The following is a 25,161-nucleotide window of genomic DNA, read 5'->3' as shown; positions in this document are numbered from 1 at the left end:
AGAACTTGGTTCATAGAACACTAGCTTTATTGAGTGACTAACTTCCTTACTACTTTTTTGAGATGCTTTGCTTTGACTTGCAAAGCAAAAATCTAAAATACTATGACCAGGACAATAATTAATACAGCGATAAAAACAAGAAAGTAACTACTCTTTGTCCTTCTTTGTCACTACTAATGTGGAATGTGGTGAAGTTAGACATTGTCGACATTCTGTGAATTTTTCCACTCCTCTGACAGATAATAGTAAGAAGTAAACAGAAATGCATTTCCTTTTCCCGACAGTAAGTGAAAAGCTAAGTATGCTCCTTTGCCAAGTTAATTCAAGCCCTGAGCCTCTCTGTCCTGCGCACAACTGAATGAACCATTGTTGAGGATCCAAGTTGTGATTATTTATAGTCTTGACATGACACTCATTCCCCACATAGTGGTATTTCCCTCAGTCAACAGAACAGTGTTTGGGGAGCTTTGTCTTACTTTCGGCGCAAGGACTCTGACTTACTTTTAATAAAGACTAGTACTAGGTTACGTCTAAATATTTTTAAATATTTTGTTTCACACAATTAAAGTTTTTAAAAGCAAAAATATATACAAATTGCCTTGTTTGTACAGTTTTTTTTCCCACCTGTTACCCGAGATTGATAAATTGTGTTTGGGTGTCTCAAAAGATCCACTACTAAGGTCATTTTATTCTGTGTTTGATCACTATAGGGCACTCAAGGCTTTACTATGTGACTCAAACAGGGACCACACACAAATTTGCATCATATGATCGCTTTTGAGAGTCCAGAAGGGAATGCTTGAGTTATATTTAGCTTTCAGTTCCATTTGAAGTTTGTTTTTAATAACTGACAACTTAAGAACGAAGAGATTTATTTTCAATTCCCCACTCAATAGATAAATGATTGTAATACCACATGTTGTCACCCCCCGCCCCTCCGTTTGATTTTTCATACCATGTCCCAGTTCCTTCACATGGATACCAGACTACATTCTTGAAGAAGAATCGGTTTTAATGTGTTTTTGCAATTACATGTATTTCCATTCTCACTTAGCGCTTTCCCTCACCTCATCCTTTTCTACTTGTGATCCTCTTTCCATCCCTTGAGTGTGGGAAAGCAAACATGACAGCTTGTCTGAGGCTCTCAGCCATATAAACACACAAACTCTTGCATCTTTTGGGTTTATTCTCCTTGGCAGTGTAGGTCCAGTGTTTTTTGTTGGCAGCGTCCATGCGGTTTGCAACTCTAGCACTCAAGTAACTAGCCATAGCTCACTCGTTGGTTTCAATGGGACAGCAGAAACGAACCCTTGTCTGTCCTGTAGTCATCATTCCAGAAGTTGCTAGTAGCCTGAGCCCGATGTTCTGTCAGCAGCTTCGATAGAGCAGATGCCTGTCAATGTGATTGGTATAGTCTGAATGCTTTTATGTGTGGTAAAGCATAAGCCTTTTTAAGGGAACATTAAAACTGGTTCTTATGTCAGTGGGAATACTAGTTTTGGCTCCAAATTTGCAAATGCCATGCTTTGATTTGTTGTGTGTTTGTCTCTTTCATCTCTTATCTCATTTTCTGAACAGTGAAAATTGCCTCGAGATAAGAAAAATATACATGTTAGGAAAACTTCCAAAGAGTTCATGCATTCCTTATCCGTTATTTTATTTTGCAAATATTGTCACGGATGCATTGATTCACACCTTAAAACAGACCTGGAAAATCCGGTCCTTGAGGGCCGCTGTGGGTGCAGGATTTTGTTTCCAACCGATCCAGCACTGACAGTTTAACTAATTTGATTTCTGCTAAATCAAGAAGGACTTGGCTGCAATCCACTGAATGCACTTCTAAAACACCAGATTGGTGGAAAGGTTTCCTCTTATGGGTTGGAATGAAAACCTGCATGCATTGCGGCCCTTTGTGGAAATAATTGCCTTGGTCAACTTTAGAACCTTACTCCACTATATACTGGGCTCTCATTGGTTGTCTCACAACAACCCTCCATTTTCTTTAACCCATTGTCTGCATAAACTTATTAATGCTTGGGGAAGCTGTGGCCTAGTGCCTTGATGCGATTGATTGTTTGAATGTCATTGCGTTATGCTTCCTAGTACTCTGTCCTGTTGTGTTTACCAGCAACCCCCCTTCCCCCTCAGTAAGTTTCTTCAATTCATGATTTTGATTTGCTACTTTGATTTGCCACAAGTTTATGTAGAATATTCCTTTTTAGTTATCACCATTCTCGTTTTTTTTTCAATCTTGTGTTGCCTTACATATGGACGTTCAATAGCCAGCGCTCTAGGCGTAACAGTGGGTGTTGATAATAAATAAATGAATGCACCTCTGATTAATGTTTCCGTGTGCCTTTTAGGTGGAACTTTTTTCTGCTCCTGTCAGTATGCTCTGCAGCACTCTCTGGAGAAGAAGAAGACTACCTAGCACAAAGTACGTAGCCTTAAAACTTAGTTCTTTTGCAATTCATTGTACCATAAGTGACCATGGAATACAATTTTAGTATTAATAGAATTAAATATAATTTTTCAATGGTAAGATGTGTTTCTGTTGGGGTAAATTTGGCATTTGTACTCTCACCTGTTTCAGAGTAGATCTATTTTGAAAGTTGGGGCACACAATATGATGAGGCAAGACAATTGCTCCAGAGGGAATGAACTGATCTGATTATCCAGGACTTAATGTATGCTTTTACGTAACCTATGTACATTACATTTCCTGATTTTCCCCTTTTTAAAATCAATCATTGCATTTTTAAAATCCAATTTTTTCTATCTATTTTTAATAAAACTGACTATTTAGGGCTGTTGATCCAGTTCTTTTAATCCAATTTTAAAAAATACAAAAAATCTAGATGTTAGATCTAAAATGGTCTGGCCCACTAGGAATGGAGTTGACGTTAATGCGGCCCGCGAACCAACCGAGTTTGACACGATTTGAATCACACTATTCCCATATTTATGATTGAGAAACATCACTAGAAATCACTAGAGTTTCATGCCTGTCTTCCCTTCATCTGAATCGCAGGCTCACCTTGCTGGTCGGGTACACCTATATTAGCGCAGATCAATCTGCTAAATTCCCCACAGTATGTACTGTAAGCACTGTAATGACCTTTATTTCTTTAGCAGCAAATGACTAAGAAGCAGAGAGTACTAGATCATTTTCCTCTGTTCCACCCTCAACATGTCAGTTCTTGCGCTCAGTGCCGCAGAATGCACATAAAAGCCTGTTAAATAAGGTCTCTATGATTGCTGTTTCTAAGCCCACCCATTTTTTCTCCTTTCAGTGGACTGATCAGTGCTTTTATCTCTTTTTAGTCAAAGGCTCTGAATAGGTTAAGCATGATCCTAATGTTAATGTACCATCAAACAAGGGTATCCAATGCGAGTAGGACCCGAGTAGCCCGCACCGAAGTCAGGCGATGAATTAATTATCTAATATGTAATATGTCAAAACGAGAGAATGAACAACTGGAACCTTATTTTATTAGAAACTCAATCTTGAATTGCAGCACATGTGTATTTTCGAGCCAGGGCAACTAACATTACGTATGTTTGGAATTTGTTAGACTGTCCTCGCCAATAAGGTGTACGTACCTGTGCTACAAAGGCGCCGACAGGTGTCATCAACATCATTCATTCATTCATGCTTTCTGAATCTTTCTTGAAATCCGGTAATTTAATGGAGTATCATTTTTATCATCTCAATTTGTGAACTCATCCCCTCTGGCTGTAACATGGTCTAGATTTTCACATATAGACAATGATGGAGGCAGTCAGGACAAATTGATTGCTCAGTTAATTGGTTGTTCTGCTGAGGGTTTGTAGATAGATACATCAAGAAACTATTGAAGTTTACATTGCAGTCCATGGCCAAATGGCTCCATCAAATGCCTTGCGACTGTGCTTAGGCGTAATTACCATACATGTATATTTTACATTAAGCATCCATGGTGAATGTGATGTCTTCCAAAGTTTGATTAGTCGTTAGATGCGTTGCTATTGCCCAAATAGCTCTTTCAGTTTTCTTATACAAGACCACAGGGGCCTGGCATAGAATGCTTTTTATTGCTACTTACTTGGTATTCATTCTTTTTTTTCAGGAGTGGATATCCTCTATCAACTTGGGCTCACAGTTCAGAGTATAACAGACAATCTATACGAAAGAACTGCCAAACCTTCAACCACATATGCCACTGTTCCCTCTCCCGTAAATCTCCCATTCTCTGGACAAGGGGTAATACTGAACTCAAGCTTGCTTTATGAGGCTCCTGTGGGCAGTCTGTTTCCTTCAGGGTTTGCTGAAGAGTTTTCTGTTGTTGTAAGTCTAAGCTCCTGGCGAGCAAATAGTGCTTTTATTTTCTGTGTCAGAGATGACAGGAAAAGGTTGCGTTTTGGCATTCAGCTCCTGCAACACAAAGTGGCAGTCTACACAGGAGAGAAGTCCGCTATCTACTTTTCATATAACTGGCACGATGGACGTCAGCGCCCTTTTGCAATTGGTGTTCGATCACACTCAGTGTCCTTTTATTCGGACTGTGGCACAATGCATCAGTTCGAGCAAACCCTGGGGGAGTCTCAGTCACTTGTGAATACCGATGGTCTGCTTAGTTTGGGGAGAATGAATGCTAAGGCTGCATTATTTTATGGTCGAGTCTGCCAATTAGATATTTATCCCTCGGCCAAAGCTGCTGCACACTATTGCAACTACCTTAGGAAACAGTGCCGGCTGGCCGACACAGACCGATTGTCTCGAGCACATCTTGATTTGACAGCGGAGGCAAAGGATATTTCTTCTAATACAGTAACCATGTCCTCTCACGGAAAACCAAATATTCATCAAATGCTAACGAATTCAAAGGGGACAGTGACCACTGAAAATATATTTAACTATTATTCCACTTCAATCTCAATATCAGAAGCTCATCTGAAGGACCAGAGCCCAATTTCTACATTTGAAACCATTTTAAAGTCTACTATTTCCCCTGTTACGGTTGACAAAGGAATTCCAGATAGTAACAGCGGGAAACCAGCTTTGGATTTTACCGTAAGCGTCGCTACATCTCACAACATGTTGTCAAAGGAACGTAGACGTCGAAGGGAGCTTGATGATTTTGTGAAAATAAAAGAGAAGAACAGCTCTGAAGAGCAGCAGCCAAATAATTCCAGTCTTGGCCAGATTTCTGTGACAAAAAGTCATGTAATAGACCCAGAACTCAGGAGCACTTCCAGAAAGAACACAGAGGTCTACAGCTTTGAGCCTCAAGAGGCCCAGCAGCACCTGGAGATTCATCCAATGGATGCCCTTTTGTACCATAAAAATAATGTAGACTCCTTGGAGCAACACCGAATGGATGGCAGCTATGATGAGAGTGACATGGATGGATATGATTATGGGAATGAAGAAGAAGACCTCTTCTACGACTATGAAGACATCTTTCGGGGGCCCAAAGGAGAGCCAGGTTTTCCGGTAAGTAAATAACTTAACACAATTCAAGTTTTAAGCCTGAATTAAGAGGTCTGAAATAGTAAAGACACATGTTCAAGAATATCAAAATGAATACATTCTAATGCAGTCCTTAAAAATGTATTAGCATATGTTATGAAACATGGTTCTTTTCAGAATTTCAACTTCAATAAGCGGGTCTTGAAGTTACCCGCTTGTTTATGGAAAAAAATGACGACTCCCGTGCCATGCTAGCTTAACTTTAGGTTTCTAGGATTTGAGGAGCATGCATATACTGTGAGAGAAACATTTGGAACACTTCCACAAATACATTTGTTAAGAATTATACAGCATGTTACAGTAATTATGTAAGGCGCATATTCTCGTCTCCCACTCTAGGTCAGTGAAAAAATGAATTAATTTGATTTTTAAACTGGGCAGCCTGGTGGTGCGCGTGGTTAACCCGCTGGCCTCACAGCTCTGGGGCCCTGGGTTCAAATCCAGTTCAGTCCAACTGTGTGGAGTTTGTATGTTCAAACTGGGTGGGTTTTCTCTGAGTACTCTGGTTTCCTCCCACAAACATGCATGTTAAGCTGATTGGACACTCTAAATTGCCCATAGGTGAGTGCACAGTTGTCTGTCTCCTTGTGCCCTGCGATCGTCTGGCCACTGAGTCAGCGTGTCCCCCACCTCTGGCCCGGAGTCAGCTGGGAATGGCTCCAGCACCCCCTGCAACCCTAATGAGGATAAAGCGGTTCAGAAAATGAGATGAAAAGATCTGTAAAACTGTTCAAAAAGTTTTTATGCATTTGTTGAATACTTTTCAGTTTTGTTTAACAAGGTCAGCTCTGAATGCACTCCTCTATTTTCCTTTCAGTGTGTGCAAATTGTCCAAGTAACATACTTGGCCCGTTCTAAATACTTGGTTGCCATTTTTGCTCTGTCTTTGATTTTTATGTGTAACTATTTTGATAAATGGAATGATAGTAAACATTAAATGTAGCTCTCTATTCAGCCATATGATTTACGTCAAGGTAGCTGTCAAAATAACTATGCAGCTGTTAGTAATGTTACAGTTCAGACTTTCAGGTAGTTGTTAATGTTTCCAAGAGAGCATGGCTTTCGGTATTTTATCTTAATGATGTAAAACGTTTTTACTAGCCTGTCAGTTTCCATCGCATTGCCTGCAGGCCTATAGATGAGACATAGCTCAACTTGCCCTTCCTAGTCTCTTTTCAATTTTAGAATCAGAGTACAATGCAGTAGAAGTTTGAGCATTATATCTTTATTTATTATTTTAAATGTCTTTCATTGAAAATTTTGAATTATAAGAAACTACATTGGCAACTTGGTCGCTATTTAGGTATAATGGTAAAATTGAATGCTTCTTTTTACTGTGTTCCTAAACACCAAATAATTTGGAACAATGTTACTTTTCAACAAAAGCGACATGATATACTAAATGAACCTAATGACATCTGTCATAAGCATTCATATTCCTGACAAGTGTGATGTCATAATTATGACCATGTTATGACACTGTCGAAAAGAAGCATTAAAATCAACCGTAACTGCTATGCTTTGTATTTTGGACAGCTCATAAAGCTACTATTGCTTTAAAAAAATGTTATGATAACATGGAACCCAGCCTAAAACAACCACATTAAAGTGTACAAACAGGTCTTGATTTATCTCATGGTCCACAGTCTGGCACAAAATATTGCCCAATTTGCCAAAAAAAACTCTTTCATTAAATATCTTGGCCACGTTTCCATGTCACCATTTCCAGGTTTGTTTTGAAAGCACGGTTAATTGAAGTTAAGTGACCCTATCTGTCCTGACCTTGGCTTTTGAACTTTGAAACAAGCTGGTTTCCTTCCTTTTCATGAGTATTTCTCCGCCTTGAAGGCATGTTTCTAATTAGGATTTGCTCGTTCACTGGTATGTACACAGGTTACTCATGGTCAATTAAAAGTTTCACAACCTTAGAACACATTCACCTTCACCCTAATCCTTGATTCATTTTCTATTGCTTATTCCTACCTATATTCCTCCTGACTACCAGTAGTTCAAATTTGTCCTCTGTATAGGATATTTGTAATCCTAAATATTTCCCACCCTGTGCATCCAATCGCACTAACTCCTTTTGTACTCCGTAGAGGTCATTCAGAGCTTTCCAGTGATGCTAAATTGAAAGTTAATTTAAAATAGATCGAAAACATGACTCTCCCATCGGCGAACTCCCCGTTCTATTGAATAATGCCTAATTTTATTATTAAACATCAAAACCACTAGTTATTTGTAACTCTGTTAGTAGATGGTGAATTACAACCAATAAAATATTTTTCAATTGTAATAACCTGTTTTTTAGTATTTTTTTTAGGGCGTGGGAACTAATTAATTTGTATTTAGTTCATTTCTATGGGAAACGTTGATTTGATACGAGTAAATTGGCATTCGAGCTTAGTCCCGGAACGCATTAAGCTCGTATCTCAAGGGATGACTGTAACTTCAAACCTTTGTTGTACAGCTTGAACAATAGCTTAATCATATCGTAGTGAATATATGTTTTACATGACTTCCAGTTTTTTAAAATTATTTTTCAAGTCTGAAGATCTTGTTACTCAGTTGATGCAACTGATTCACACTTGGACGTGCACGTATTGAGTTACATGAATTTTCTCATTGTAAAGGTTTTTATTATTCTTCAAGTCTTATAGTAGCGATTTTTCCTTCCGAATGGAATGTAACTTCGCTGAAGAGTGCTTCATAAAAAACCCACAAAATCCCCATCTTTGAACTCGACAGTTCTTGCATTAATAAAGCACATGCAGTACTCAATGGAACAGTGAACTGCATGTTATTGCTTGCCATTAACATACTCTTATGTTTTCTTCCCTCTCTCTGTCTCTCTCAAACACACTCCACCTCTCTTTCTGTTATCAAGGGTCCTCCTGGTCCTCCTGGTTTACCTGGGCCACAAGGAGCAAGAGGTTCTAGGGTGAGTAAGATTTACCATTTTTACAATATTATAGAGTTTTCTTGCTTATTCACTTAACACTTTCCTTTATTAGAGCTTAATACATTGTGACTGTAGGGAACACTCCACAAAAATCATGGCATGCATTCAGCCAAAAAAAGGCACCTGAGCAGTATATATGCAATACATGTTATAGATCGATTCTAACGCTCTTTTATTTGAGCTTGATTTTGAAAAAGCATTATCAAGCTCATTTTATGTGTAGGTTCCTTGCTGTTGTAGCTCGTTTTCATTTGAGGTGGTGTTGGAATTGCATTGGCATTGAAACGCCACTTCCGGCTTTCCATTACCGATGTCGACTTCAGGGCATGGCCGCATTATGAGCACTGATCTGGTCTAGTCTGCGGTACTTGTGCAGTGGAATTAATGGATGGAACCAAAAATTTACAGTACATACAGAACACAGTCCAACACTTATTTAGTGTACTAATTTTTCAGAAAAGTGGAATGGAAGATGAATCCGTTTTTTTCTGATAAAAGTGTAAATCTGGATCACATAGAGAGAAATGGTTAACTTGTCTTCCTTAAAGCTTTGAGAATGAGGCTTCAAACTCTTCCTGCGTAGTTTCCATCATCTGAGCCTGATGTTTGAGCTTTTGTTGCAGACATGATTAATTTTTCCTGGACTTAATGTGCCAGTCGGTATCTACTTAGCCAGTCGAGGGCATGCATGGACAGCCTTCTGCTCGTTGATATGCTGGAGCATACTTGTGCTTTTTCTAGTTACCATTTCATCAATGAATTGGCTATTAGCCATAATTTGATTACATTGCCCCAGATAATATTGTTTTTTTTTCTTCTCTCATGTTGAAGGAACTGATAGTGGCTAGTCAAAAGTGAAACATGTCTACTTTTTAAAAGGTTGGAAAACACATGGAAACTCTCTGAGTCATGAAGCAGAGAAAGAGTGAAGCTTGAAGTTATTTTGTGGTCGGAAGCAGTGTAGGGTTCAGTAGTTTTGTCGCTGCTGGCTCAGCATAGTCTGACAGACTTTTTCAGTTTCGACCCGTTATCAAAGCCTTTGAACTATGCCACAACATATGGTGGAGGCATTTGTCATGGAAACAAACAAGGTTACTTTGAAGCGTTTAAGGCAGTTTCCACATTGCTGTTTGAGATTGATTTTGTTATCAACAATTTAATGTGGGAAATGTGGTTATTAGCTTTGACCCAAATTAGGGCCTGCACCCTCTATTAGCCTGCCATTGACATAGGAACTGGGCGTACATAGTCCGATCTCCCCAGTGAACAGATAGATGTTTCCCCCAAAACATTGCCAGAACAAGCATTGCCTGAAAGCAGCAGGGATAACGATTTGCAGGAATGTAGTGTATTTATTGCAAGTGTGTTGTGTGTTTTTGTGCCTGTTTTCTGTGCATGTGCGGTTGTATTTTATTTCTTGAATACCTAAATTCCATGATATAAACTGCGACTGTGATGCAGCATGTATATATTTATGTTAATCAAACAAACACAAAGTACTATAAATGAGCTACTCTATGAGGCAAAATAGATATAAAAATACAAATATTTAGATAAAATACTTAACTGAACTTTATTGAGTATTTTATACACGCATAGTATACTCTTAACTGAAACCTTTTTAACCACAATGAAATAATAATGATGACAATCAACCTTATATTCATTAAGGGTGTCACAAAAACGTATTCTATTTATATTACATCCTGCTATTCTCATTGATTTAAAATCAGTTTGAATCAGCCGTTAAATGTGTGTTTTTGGAAAAATAATCAATACAGTGGCTGCATTTCCACTCCCTTGCCTTTCAACGTGGCGGCATAACTGCCCAAAAAGGTGTGCGGAAATCATAGCATGTTGACCAACCTGTGTTCCTTTAAAATAATCTAAAGATAAAACACTAATACAGTAATTCCTCGAATATCGCGGTTAATGTAGACCAGACATGGCCATGATAATCGAAAAATCGCGAAGTAGGCTCACGCCTATTGTAAATACTGTTTTTCCCCTCAGTGCTGAATCTGGTATCAAGAGTGGCTTCCGCTTGCGAGTTTCCGCATGGTCTTTCACATTTTTACAGTTATAATTTGAAGATTTATTTTCTTCTATTGGGCCTGTGGCTGTTGGTATACCTGGAATGCTTATGTTTTGATCTGCCATTTTTTTCAATAATTGTTTGTGATTGACTGATATACATTCTTTAAGACATTTTTTTCATGGTTAGAATCCTGCATTTAAGCAGGTCTGGACTAAAGCTGGTTAAAAAATATAAAGTCAGTAAATGTTGCCACCCGATGGTGCAATGCCTTTTTGCCTGTGGTTGGCTGAGATCAGCATCACCCACCAACCACCCTTGTGAGGATAAATAATGAAGGCCATATGTTCAAACTTAAAGCAAAAACATGTTTACTTTGGTACTGAATAACTTTGAAATGAATGATCTTCTTGTGTAGTATTGGGATGTAAAGGGATGCAATTGAATTGTGACCTGTGAATCATGATACAAATTATATCACCAAATAAGCAATACACACCCTCAGTTATTATTATTATTCATAGAGAATGAATAACCTAATCTATTCAATACAATTATATGTAATTAAAAGCATAAAGACAAATTGGTATCATGGAAACAGTTCCGAGACCTCTGATGAAAATGCCAAGGTCCTTATGGGGCCCACCTGCTGTTCCAGTGGCTTGTTAGTGGTTTTAAGGTGGTGTTCAGATTTTCCAGAGGAGGAAAATAGAAAATGCCTGCCTTCCCTTTGGCATATGGGCCCCCAAGTCTGACTCCATCTTTTTTTCCTGGTTTATTAATTTGTGTGAGAATATCTGAAAAGGAAAAATATTATAATCTCTAATTACTTGGTTAAAGGAGCCTGAAATAGGAATCTCACAATCATGGCATGGGTCTCCAAACCCTGGTCCTTCAAGGTCCTGGTTTTTCTTCTTACCTTTCTAACACAGACAGGTTAACCAATCGGGTTTCTGCTTAACATGCACCACCTGACTGCAATCAAATGATTACATTTATAAAACACCAGTTTGGTGAAAATGTGTTTTGTTTGGCTGAAATGAAATCATGCAGCCACTGCGGCCCTTGTGTAATAGTTGAGGGCCTTGATTTACGACAACATGAGCACATGAGACTTTCTGCCAACATTCAGTATTGTCAGGCATATGTCCCGAATACGGTCTGCAATAGAGTTCTAATCTAATCTAATATCCTCAAGGACAAATGCTCACTAAAATGTAATAATACCCACTTTGTTGCAGAATAACCTGTTAAAGTGTTGTAGTAAGGGTTTCTTTCTCCATGCATCATTTACTAAAATGAAGCCTAAGATGGCCCACTGAGCGTTCGTCACCTCTTATATAAAAACTTTGGAAAACCAGCATTATCTTCGTTTCAAACGATGATACTCGGATTTAACTGAATGGGGTAAATCTAGTCTGATTTTAACTATACTCTGTAAATCTATACTAATTACTCTTCATCGTTTTAGCCCTAAGTCATATGTTTTTTTGTGATAACATCCATTCTTGTCAATTAGTATGGAGAACAATGTCACTAATGGGCAACAATATTCTGTAACAATTTAGGTATTTAATTCTATATCACCACACCAGCATGGTCTCCAAAAACATGCCAAAGCCATGCCTCCGTGTAACATCTGGTATTCATTAGTGTATATGAGTCATCTTCAACACTTTGCTCTCATCAGGGACTAAACATAGCAGTCCCTTTGAAAAGGAAGTTTACCATGTTCCCTATCTTACCATTTCAGGGTCCTGATGGTCAGCAAGGAAAGTCTGGACCTGCAGGACCACCTGGACCCAAGGTGAATGTCTTTATTTAAAAGTGGTTTTCTGACAACAATACAAGACAGTGTTCAGCTTTGGTATCTGGATAGGGGTGGCGAACGAGTTTGACACAAAGAGCAACATTTTTAAACTGTGAGGGTCAAAGAGCCACACCTCACACCAGAAGGAGCCTAAAAATCTGATCTGACAAATTATTTTTGTAATATAATTTAATAAAAGCCTAATCAAGTATTTTTTCTGTACAAGTAAGAAAAAATATGCACTAAGTTCATCATGACTATAAAGTAGTGCTGGCGCAAGTTCTCAATCATTTCGCAGCATGACCTGCCAATCATCATTTAGAGCAGTTGTCCACAACCAGTGGTCCACATGGTCAAGCTCTTCCTATTTTTCACTGACCAGGGATTGGGGGGTGCATTATGACTAAAGATAAAAGCTGGGCAGCGGGGTGGCTTTTTTTTGCCAGATGACGGCTGTAGACAGGGGGGTTAAGACAACATGATGGCAAAACAAACAAGTCCCAAAGACAATTGCATTTATTTGTATTGTTGCACAAGAAATACATGACTTTTCTCATTTTAAGTAAAAAGGCTAAATTGAAATGGCTGTAGTAGTTTGGGGCAAAATGTGATCTTAGAGCGACTTTTTAAACGTCCCAAAGTTCGGAAAATCTCAGGAAAATTGCCAATTTACACATTGGATGGGCCACAAGTGGAGCATCACATCCAGCAATAGCGAGGCGGCTTTTTAGACTAGGCCCTGGGTCGGCTGCTGGTTGGTGTGTGCCTTGACTGCACCCTGCAGGTGCCACCTGGGAAAAAAAACAACAGGCCCAATTCCTCAAGGCCAACTGAGTGCTGCTGGAGTTCAAGGGCTGGGGAAAAAAAGCCTACGACCGAGAGCAGCTCCAGCGGCGAGTCGGACCTGGAGATGGACCAGATCACAGTGTGCATCCAGACATATTTATTGCATTAATGAGTGTGGACATGAGTAAGTCTGTATGTGTGTGTTTGTGTGTGTGTATGTGCAGAAATGTTGAAAGATTGGCCCGGTTCCCGCCAAAAGTGGGAGTTGGAGAGTGTATTTCTGATCTGACAACCCTGAGGTGCAGCGCACCATTGGCTCATGATTTTCATACTTGACAGATTACGATGGAGCCTCGTGAGCTTGAGGTTTAAAATCTTAATATTTATTTTTCTGGTGGACTGGCACCACGTGGCTTGCGGTACCAGTCTGCCCGCTGGTGGTTGGGGACCACTGATTCAGAGGAGACAGCCAGGTCGTTATTACAAATGACAGGATATACTAACATCCTGAATACATGCATTTTACGTTGTTTCTAAAAATATATGTGAAACAGAGACCTATGTAAGATGAACAATGCATATGTTTTTTTTTGAAGGGATTTCATACAAGCTCTAATCAACCCACCTCTGGTTCAAAAGGCAGGTGTAATTGAACACTGCAGTAAGCCTCACATAGAATCATATCCAAAACTACATATACATAAACTGAGGAACATGAACTACCAACCACCATTGTCCACTTCCATGAGTCACTTCAGCTACCTCACCCATAAAACACTGCTAAATTTTTATTGAAAAATCTAAATGAATGTGTTGACAATTTTTGTAGCAAAGAAATATTTTTTTCATTCTGTGGCCAAGTATAAAAAAGCAAAACAATAACTGGATATAAGAAGCCGGCATGATTCAAATGTCTAATATTTTGGGAAGATATGATCAGTTGCTATGGTAGTATCATTTGTTTTTCAGCTCTTTCTATAAGGGTGGGACGCTATGCTCGTCTAGTTTTCCACACAATAAGAAAACTTGTGATGTTAGTGGGCAAGCTTGGACCTGATTGCTACCAAGCTTGATTTTCCAACTTGAGGGTTGGGTAACCTGTGTGTAATGGCCAGAAATATGCATATCTCCATTTCTTGTGAGGTTTGTCTTCATTAGGATATTCAGTGAGGTGGCATCTATCCTGGACGGTTGCAGTTTGTAAGTGTGTCTCCTTGAGATTCATCAATAGATTTCATGTAACTTTTTGCATCAGGGAAGAAATATTGGTAACATTGCAATATTTTCTCCTCCAGGTGCACTGTTCTAAATCACAGGGTCTATATACTTCAATTTTGATTTACTTTGTCAGAGAGGAAACCCTCATATTTATACGTTACTACCTTGGTCACAAAAACTGATGTTACAATTGCACAATTTAATGTTTTGACACAATAAAACGAGAGCTTTTTGGTTGACATAACTAATAAAAAATGATTTGCTTTGTTTGAGTGGTTTCTGAATGTCAAGACAGATTTAGGTTGCTGTCCATTTATTTTACAACCTTTTCAACCTAGGGTGCAAAGGGAGACCCAGGGCTGTCTCCCGGTCAAGCTTCACCAGGAGAAAAGGTAAGGAATTTGCCATCAATCTCTGTGTCTAGACTTCTTTCTTTTGGCTGCGTGAGGCTTTCCTTGCTTTTTTCCTTCTTGCTCTCCCAGTTGTCTTATGTCATACTTGTCTCTATTTCTTCCAAATGTGATCCCCCATTGAACTTTTCAGAGCTTCCAAGAGGTTGAAATATCTGTACATAGCTACAACTTTTAATTCCTTCTTCAAAGTCTTCAAGTATTTTATTTATTTTTTTGCATCTTTCAAAGTCTGCTTTTTCTGTTTAGTTCGAAAGCTTAAGTAAAGTCCATTACCGTGTTTGGAAGGAGGTTTTCTGATGTTCATTAAATCTCTGTTGCTTTATTCTGCATCTGCACCCTCGTATGCAAAACTTGTACATTGCAATGTTTTATAAAGCTATGCATGATTATTATTTCTCTTTTGTTTGTTCCAAAAGGGTAACAAAGGTTCACCAGGTCTCTTTGGCCCAGAAGGATTCCCAGGTTTGCAAGTAAGACTCAGTCTCTTGTTTTAATGGAATCCATTCATTGATTTCGAACCACTTATCCTCAGAAGGTACCAGAAGGTGCCTATCCCAACTAACTACGGGTCCCATGCAGGAGAACTTGTAATGCGGCCGGGCCACCTTGTAATACAATTGAATGAGTTAACGACAACAGTGATCAGACAAATATAGAGCAGCACAATTGATTGGTGTTTAGCGTGTTCCCCTCACAGTATAGTTCCTGCAATTGGGTTACCAATTAAACTTGCCCCACTGCCCAAAGTTAGCTGGGATGGGCTCCAGCATGCCCTCAAACTTCATGAGGATAAGATCACAATTTATGCCATGTAGAGGAAGAGCAGTGTCCCAGAGTAGGATCAATTTGGGAATAGGCAAAAAGCTACACATTTCTCTGGGCACATTACCAGCATCAAGATTACATTTAATGAACTCTATTGTAGATCAATTTATGCCTACTAATGTTTCAGAAAATGTATACTCAAAATACATGTGTTTCATGCTATTCTCTAGGGTCTGAAAGGACAGCCAGGACCTCCTGGGCTGCCAGGAGAACAAGTAAGTATCATAAAAGGCATTTTATATAAAAGGAAAACTATAGTGTAATACTACTGTGTTGTATAATAAGAATTGTTCTTTATTTAGTCAAGACAGACAAAATGTCAAAGTTAAAACTAGTGTTTAACTCAATGAGTAAAAACAAAAGGAGTCAATAGAATTTTTTTTTAATAGCAGCAGAAGTCGGTGGCTTGAAGGGGTTCGATAGTAAGGAACCCCTACGATACAGATGAAGTTGGCTTGGTGACTCCTGTCCGAAGGGACACATTTATTATAGCTTTGGTAACACGTCTGATTTGTGTTTCTTCTCTTTTATTTTTCTGTATCCATCTGATCTAGCTGTTCTCTGTTAATTCATTGCTTCCCTCTCTTTATGATTGTCTACTGTAGGGCATACCAGGACTTCCTGGGGAAGCTGGGTTGGAAGGTTACCCTGGCAGGCAGGTGCAGTGAAAAATACCAAAATATGGTTCTTGTTCATGCATTTTCTTTGGTTCTTTATTGCTCTTTGGAGCATGCTGAGTCAGAATTTTGGCTGCTTATTCATTTCAAGTACTGGAGGAATAAGCTTTGAAAGAAAATCTGTGGTATGCCTGAGTAATTTAAAACACTCAAGAATTTAGCATTACACTACTACACTTTGGTTAGAAGTTTATGTATTTACGAGTACCCCAAACTTCTTATTTTTTTCTATCTGTCATGAGTAGTTTATAGATATACAACACTTTTTATATATATACACGGTGTGTCTCAAAAAATGTACATGTATATATATATATATATATATATATATATATATATATATATATATATATATATATATATATATATATATATATATATATATATATATATATATATATATACATACATGTATATATATGTACGTATGTATGTATACATACATATATATATATGTACGTATGTATGTATGTATACATACATATATATATATGTATGTACATATGTATGTATGTATACATACATATATATATGTATGTACGTATGTATGTATGTATGTATATATATATATATGTGTGTGTGTGTATATATATATATATATATATATATATATATATATATATATATATATATATATATATATATATATATATATATATATATATATATATATATATATACATATATATACTTACATACATACATATATATATGTATGTATACATACATACATACATACATACATACATACATACATACATACATACATACATACATACATACATACATACATACATACATACATACATACATACATACATACATACATACATACATACATACATACATACATACATACATACATACATACATACATACATACATACATACATACATACATACGTACATACATATATATGTATGTATACATACATACATATTTATACTGTTTTTCTTCTCTGTACAAATATTGATCTGTATTCATTAGTTTGACTAACCATTTGTATATTTGGCACTGTCGTAAGAGAAAAGAATCATCGGTCTTTTATTGTTGCAGGGGGCTGCTGGCCCAGAAGGTAACCCTGGGTCTAAGGGAATTCGTGTAAGTTCTGCAACATTTAACACTTAATTTCCCAGAAAGATTAGCAAAGTGACAGAGTTTCAATCTTGCTACAGAAAGCTGAGTTAGTTTGAAAAACAATGGAGGCTGCACTACTTGATGGTGTTAAGACACGAGAATATCTTTAAGAATTTCATAAACTACAACAGCAATATGTCCAGGTTAACATTTTTAAATAGATATTGCTCATATAAAGAAGCTTTCTCTTGTTTTTCTTGTTTTTCTTGTTTCAACATCATTAGGCATAGTTAGAAGTCTATTCACTTGTAATATATAGAGGCACTGCACCTATGATTCTTACCTACATTTTCTGATGTTCTGTAAAACAACTCTCTACATGATCCAGTGTTTTTTGTGTACTACAAACCCCAAATTTCTGCACTAACCAATACATAATCTAGATGGCTGGTGGACAATAACAAGATGATTGAAATTGGGACCACTCAATGCATATCAGCTGATTTAACATTTTACTATAGGATTGCTAAAATGGATGGCAAGCATCTCTTTTAAAAGAGACGTTAATTCAATCATTTTCCTTACTGCTTATCCTCACAAGGGCGACAGGGGTTTTGGAGCCTCTTCCAGCCAACTATGAACAGTAGGCGACAGACACCCTGAATTGGTTGCCAACCATATTATATCGCAAAAAATGACGAATTTGTCCATCAAAACTTGAACTCTCCTGAAAAACACTTTGTTTCCAAGCTTACGTGGAGTTGATGGAACATTTATTTATACTGTAATAAGTGAGAAAATGCTGGTTATATTATCCGACATTTGGTCATATTAAACGAAGAATTTTAAAAGTAGAAATTCTGGATCGTACCAAATTGGTCATAATAAGCGGCTTGCCATAATATCCGTGGTCACAATAAGTGGTGCCTGCTGTAGTTGATTAATCACTGGTTCTTTATTGAATTAGTTCACTCAAGGGATTAGATATTTTATGTCATGTTATTTATTATTATGTTACTCTGGGTTTAATACTTAAGGTGTAAATGTAGATTAGAAACAAAAATTGTGAAAAGAATATCTGAACAACCGCCTGCTATTGCTACGTCAAGTCAAGACAACTTTATCATCAAGTATGTATTTATACATACATAACTCAGAAAAGAGGATTTGGATATTATTTAGGTCAAGAGTATCTTCAAACTATTAAGTGATTATATATTTGCCACTTAATTTGAGAATCCATTAGCCGATTAATCATGGCAGACCTATAGTTGGTAAATGTACTTTAATCCTGAACACTATGAATGTAGTGCATCCTTCATTGATTAATGGTATCATAGGCAATAGTTAAATATGAAGACTAACCCATTTCCATAGCTAAATACCTAGCTAAACTATAAATCTGCAATTTACGGATCTTTGACCTGTTCTTTAAGTTTTGACATGTTATATTGACTTTTGAATATTCTAGGGTTTCATTGGAATTGCTGGTATTGCTGGGCCACCAGGATTAGAAGGGGATAGAGTGAGTGACTATTAAAATCCTTTTTGTTCTCTCACACATCAGTCATAGAATAAGGAGTCAGTGAAAAGTAATCATTTCCAACCACAAAACTAGAAAAAACTATCTGTGTATCTCAGTCTTTCCATTTTGCTTATGAGAGGATAAATATAGTGGAATTAAATTAGGCAACACAGTGGAGAAAGGTTAGTGTATCTGAGATCAAAAGTTCATTACTAAGTTCTGGCCTTGCTTAGTGGAGTTGTTTTAGAAGAAAAGCTTATTACACCCTAGACTGGCAGCTCTAACAAAAAAAAAAGTAATGTGCTTTCATCACAACTCAGATTTATTATCTTGAATCCTGTTGGAGTTAGCCAGTCCTCCCATAAACGACTCTTCTGGCAAAATTTCTTTGTGATCTTCCTCTACTGGCTTTCTCTTTGCATCAGAATCTAGTTGAGTTGAGTACTATTAGTACTGATTAACTTTACATTTTCTCCAACTTTCTTCATAGGGCATACCTGGTCCTCCTGGAAATCCCGGTTTAAAAGGCAGGCAGGTAATATGCATTTTAACTTTTGAGTAAATATACAATGTCTATATAGTCCCTGAATACATGTATTTTGTAAATCTATACTAGATTGCTTTCAAGGTGTAAATAACCTTCTTTCGGTCCAGATTCCTTTGCATTAATACAACAGAAAATGCAACTACACTAAACTCTCACTACAAACCATGCACTGCTGCTTTCCTATTTTATTGGTTATGAGAATGTAAACAGGAAGAAGGTTTGCTTTGCAGACGAGCGAGCTAGAAGTGAGTAAAGCAGCACAAATAAACACAAAATAGAGCAAAAGGGCAGTTTGTTGAGCTTATAAATATCTGTATGAAGTAACAGACTAAGAGATACCAGTATTTTCAACTTCAGCACATTGTTCACATTGTCATGCGATAAACAATGTAAAAAAAATGAGGATATTAGGCATCTAGCAAGTTGAAAATCAAAACCTTATCTGTTAGTTAAATTTATTTATGCCCCCCAATCGCAGGGCACAAGGAGACGGCAAACCATACGCATACACACTCATATCTAGGAGCAGTTTAGAGTGTTCAATCAGCCTACCATGCATGCTTTGGAATGTGAGAGGAAACTGGAGTACCCAGACAAAACGCAAGCCCGGCAAGAACATGCAAACTCCACCCAGTGAGGCCCAACCTGGTATCGAAAAATCCTGTGGGTTTTCTTTGGGTACTCTGGTTTCCTCCCACATTCCAAAGACATGCATGGTAGGCTGATTGGATACTCTAAATTGCCCCTTGGTATGAGTTTGAGCGTGAATGGTTGTTTGTCTCCTACGATTGCCTGGCCACCAATTCAGGGTCCCCCGCCTCTGGGCCGCAGTCAGCTGGGATAGGCTCCAGAACCCCCCACGATCCTAGTGAGGATAAAGCGGTTCCGAAACTAAAATGAGATGAGTGACATACAATTGATTGGGCATTGTTTCCTCAGGGTGTTGTGGGTGATGTTGGTGAACGAGGGCCAACTGGTCCCGATGGGAATGAGGTAGGTGTCTTGTTGGCATACATAATTCTCTTTTTTAGGTCACTGACATTTTCTCTTTTAATTATTTTTTCCAATCAATTAAATGTGATTTTCCCGTACTACAATACTTATTGAGGATGATTAAAATTTTGATTTCCACAAATTATTGGAGTACTGATTTAATCATCCAATATTTTGAATTGATTCATGCATAAGTTTAGTCAAAACGATGGTGTACCCTGGTTGTAGTTTTTATCTGTGAAATGGATTATAATTGCGTTCATATTAAATTTGTTCTGCAAAGTACTGCACATGACCAAATCTTTTACGAGAGAAATTTCAGGCCGTTTTTAGGGTACGGCTTATACACGGAGGCGGCTAACAAAAAATACAATACTTGATGTATGTACCGAATCGTAACTTGTGTGTGGCTTAAATTCATATTCATGTGTAAAGAATTTAGACTTTTCGGCATTTTATGTATAAACCGTCCTGTTTATTTAGGATGTTGCTGTGATGTTTCACAGGGGCCTGTTGGTGGGATTGGTATTGCCGGTTTTCCGGGTCTCAGGGTAAGTTTGTATTTTGCAATGGTATAATTACATTGGTATCTCAAATAACATAATTGATTTGTTCCGGCAGAGGTTTTGTAACTTGAATTTTTCGTAAGTAGAGTCGAATTTTACATGTAAATGTTCTCATCCATTTCAAGTTTCCCAATACGACACCTCTAAGCTCTTTAAAAATGATAAAACTATACCAATTTTGATGAATTATGTGAAGAAAGAGAAAAGAAGATTATAAACTTTTTGAATAAGCCAATAAAATAATGAATGCAAAAATACCTGAAGAGGTTCAGGCGCCAGACTTCGGTGCAGGGAGGCGCGGGCTCAAATCCTGCTGGTGGCTGTAAGATTGGGAGTGCGGATGGTTGTTTGTCCCTATGTGTTCCCTACAACTGACTGGCGAACAGTCTAGGGTGTAGTCTGAGTTTCACCCGAAGACAGCTGGGTTAGGCTCCAGAAACCCCAGCAACCCTTTCGAGGATGGGTAGTATGGAAGATGAATGAATGAAAATGTTTTATTTTCCATTGAGGTTGAAGTGTGAGTGCATAGGGAAGAGAAGTTCGTTAAGGGATGAGGCAAACGTCTGGCAACTGAGAGAACATTTGTACATCATTAACACAACTTAATTTAAAATTGCATTAAGTTTGGTGAAATATCAGTCCAACAGTGATTGCCTTTAACACATTTTCACAATTGTCTTAAAATGTGCAAGGCATACATTGTCAAACTGAGCAAGACCACAACCACATTGAAAACAGCCTGCTTCTCATTTTCTGACACCGGTAATAACTTTCTTGTGGCTCATAATGAAAAAGAAAGAATAACTTTGCATTAAGCACACTCAGAAAAACTCATGAAACACTTTGTTTCACTCCATGACGAACATGGGTAAATGGCACAATAAAAGCATTGTGAAGACGCAGCTCCCTCTTAGCCATGGGGTGTTAGGAGATAGCCAATGGGAGGCTAGCGAGGTGTTGGTTGATTGCCAAAGGAAAAATAACCACATCGCGCCAATTTCAAAACAAATTTCAGGATGCTACAAGTGTATTTAAATTTAAGAGGATGTTTGAATTTTTCATTGTCCTAACCTGGATGGAATCCCTATGTTATAGGCGTAAACTGAGATGGTTTGGTTTAATAAATCAATATCTCACTTACTTTTGCCGCATAGCTTAAATGCATTTATGTAAATCAGGTGCCTGTTTGTTGTTTCACTTTGAAATTGAAATCCTCTTGTCACATGACAAACTAGCCTGATTTAAGTTTAGGGTCGATTTTGAAAGAACCAATAGCAGAAAATGGACGTCATATAAATGGAATACGATTTATGCATTTGATTATTGGTAATTACTCGTAGTTCTCAAAGGACCATGGCATTCAGTCACAATAACTGCCATTTCTGTGCGAAAAATGTCAGATTCCATTGTGTATTGTTCTATACATTATTTATTTTTGAAAGGAGAACAAAGTTTATTGGAGTGATTTGCGGAATTAAGAATGCACTGGGGACAGCATAGTAATCGATGTGGTGAGAGCCACAGATTTAGGACATTTTAGTGATTTTTTTTTAGATCTGAGAACAAATTAGTTTTTACGTTAGTCGTGCTGTGGGTATTATTGTGTTTTAAAGATTCTACTGTCTATCCCCTTCGTTTTACAGGGGGACCTGGGCCCCGAGGGTCTTCGGGGATTGCCTGGTCTGGTCGGAACTAAGGTAGACCCACTTTGATCATTTAAATGCTTTAGAATTTTACTGTAAGTAAAATAAAACAGCCTACTTTAAATTTACTTTCAAATATGTTACATTTTTGTGTTTGTGAGGGAAGTACAACAACAGTTTTGTAGAAAATGTTACCAGTTGTTTTTTGTTTTCTTAACAACTATGCAAAATGAAAAACACAAAATTAAACACGTGACTACAATTTCTTTCACCAATGCAAATGCTATCTTGATACTAAGAAAATGTTAAGTGAACTTTGACTTTTGTTAAACAGTTATCTCATAAAGTCCCTTCCTTTGGCGACTATTCGATGCTGGTGGCTTCCTTCAGGCCATGGCCGTTTTTGACTTAACTGCAATGAACTAAATACAAAATGCTGTGATAAAACGAAATGTAAATGTCATGTTTTTCTCTTTTGATCTTTATTGGAAACAATCTTTTATTATATGCAGCTACAATTTTCATATATTGTTTGTTGTCCTCCTTTCTTTCTTCCCTCTGTGGCAGGGTCCAGCCGGACGAGCTGGCCTGCCTGGATTGAAAGGTGATAAGGTGATCTAAATATTTATATATTTGCATCTGTGTGTGATGTGGCGAAGACAATAATGCAAGATAATAGTGTTAGATTTCCTCCACCTATCTTAGTGTCCACTGTAATAGTCCTATATAAAATAAGGAATACAAGAAATGAGCCAGTTGTCACAATACTGCTTAGCAATTATTTTTGTTATTGATGAAATAGTAAATCCAATTCTGCAGTGATTTCCGTATTTGGTTGTGTTGTTATAACTTTGTGTGATGCTGTGAAATTTAGGGTGAAGTGGGTCAACAGGGTGAACCAGGAGAGATTGGTTTCCAGGGTGATAAGGTACGTAATTTAGTAATTGATTAAGAAATTTGCATATCGGATGTTTTTTACTTGTAGGAAGCCTTTTTGATGCAATGATTGTCAGTGTGTTTATGTCTTTGTTTCTTTCAGGGAGCTCTTGGTTCATCTGGTCCTCTTGGTCCAAGAGGAAATCCTGGGCCACCGGTATGTTTGAATCTTTGTGTGAATATTCATTTAAGTTTTTGTTGATCTTTATAGACAAACCTATGTAAACATGTGATCTCTGGACAGATTTCTCTAGTAGCTTGCAAACCAAAGTTCTTTTATCCCAGTTTCCCTTAAGAGTCAGAGACAGAAACAAGGCATGGAAGGAGTGGAATAGTAGTATGTTTTTATGTATATAAAATGTTATCAAATGCATCAATTTAATTTCTTATATATTATTCAAAATAGGACCCTATGCTTGTGGTGCAATCACAGCTAATTTTCCAAAATATTGTAGAGACTTGAGTTCATCCATAGAAGCTCCTCATGACATTCTTCATGGATTACATTGAATACAAATGCCAGTGTGACAGGTTGGCATCGTCTTGATGCCTAAGTTTCCCTTGCAAGAACCAGAAAATCTTAATATGTAATATTGTAATGAGCACGACAAATGTGGTTTGGTTTAACAAAGGGGGAAAGTAACCTCCATGTTACAGTGTTTCAGAGCAGTGTGAGACAGCAACAAATATTTAAGGATGCCGCTTATCAAATATAGATTTTCTAAACAATAGGTTCATCATTCTCATGACCTTGCTTTGGGTGGTAGTTTTGGCAACAAGGAGTTGAGTCCTTTGATAAAAAGATTTTGAATCATAAAAATAAATAAATAATAATTGCAGTACATTTCGATGATATATATATATATATATATATATATATATATATATATATATATATATATATATATATATATATATATATATATATATATATATATATATATATATATATATATATATATATATATATATATATATATATATATATATATATATATATATATATATATATATATATATATATATATATATATATATATATATATATATATATATATATATATATATATATATATATATATATATATATATATATATATTTAAATATAAATTTGTGTGCTCGCCGTCATACTGGTTGTATTGAAGATCTGGGTGTATTAAGAACGCCATATCCCAGCAGTCACTGCGCAGTCACTACGTTATCTACGAGAAAATAGTAGTCGGCGGCTGCTTGCCGTAGTTGTCCTTTCGACTGATTTCTTTTATTTTAGCGTGATAACAATTTTAGTATTGGTCCATATATAAAACGCACTGAATTATAAGGCGCTCTTGAGTGAGAATTATACACACAATTTAACAGGAAATTCCAATTTCAGGTTTCCATAAACTTTGTCTTTTCAGGGTAGAATTGGTGAAATAGGGCTTCAAGGCTTACCAGGACCTCCGGGACCAGAGGTACAATTTTAAAATTGTATTTTATTTAATATTTTTTACTTGTCCTGTTTAGCTGCTTGTATGGATTGTCTAAATCAGTGGTTTTTAACCTGGGTTCGATCGAACCCTCGGCATTTGGTGAGTCGGTATCAGGGGTTCGTTCGGTGGTACCTTTGCCATGAAAGTCAAGACACATCGACG

The 25,161-nt window shown here is 37.3% G+C and overlaps 1 protein-coding gene across 1 annotated transcript in view; it reads left to right on the top strand.

The window, feature by feature from the left end:
- The window catches only part of col24a1 (collagen type XXIV alpha 1), a 65,796-nt gene that overhangs the window by 6,534 nt on the left and 34,101 nt on the right, over positions 1-25,161 (top strand). The window contains exons 2-19 of the mRNA XM_077717668.1: positions 2,364-2,437; positions 4,110-5,476; positions 8,400-8,453; positions 12,263-12,316; positions 14,662-14,715; positions 15,153-15,206; positions 15,732-15,776; positions 16,167-16,220; positions 17,296-17,340; positions 18,788-18,841; positions 19,332-19,376; positions 20,328-20,381; positions 20,888-20,932; positions 22,591-22,644; positions 23,158-23,202; positions 23,465-23,518; positions 23,630-23,683; positions 24,928-24,981. Of these exons, the coding sequence (XP_077573794.1) occupies positions 2,364-2,437; positions 4,110-5,476; positions 8,400-8,453; positions 12,263-12,316; positions 14,662-14,715; positions 15,153-15,206; positions 15,732-15,776; positions 16,167-16,220; positions 17,296-17,340; positions 18,788-18,841; positions 19,332-19,376; positions 20,328-20,381; positions 20,888-20,932; positions 22,591-22,644; positions 23,158-23,202; positions 23,465-23,518; positions 23,630-23,683; positions 24,928-24,981 (2,260 nt within the window). The remainder of the gene's footprint in view (positions 1-2,363; positions 2,438-4,109; positions 5,477-8,399; positions 8,454-12,262; positions 12,317-14,661; positions 14,716-15,152; positions 15,207-15,731; positions 15,777-16,166; positions 16,221-17,295; positions 17,341-18,787; positions 18,842-19,331; positions 19,377-20,327; positions 20,382-20,887; positions 20,933-22,590; positions 22,645-23,157; positions 23,203-23,464; positions 23,519-23,629; positions 23,684-24,927; positions 24,982-25,161) is intronic.

This window comes from Stigmatopora nigra, chromosome 5, assembly GCF_051989575.1.
Source record: "Stigmatopora nigra isolate UIUO_SnigA chromosome 5, RoL_Snig_1.1, whole genome shotgun sequence".
Lineage (NCBI taxonomy): Eukaryota > Metazoa > Chordata > Actinopteri > Syngnathiformes > Syngnathidae > Stigmatopora > Stigmatopora nigra.
This window is presented reverse-complemented; position numbering and strand designations above follow the sequence as displayed.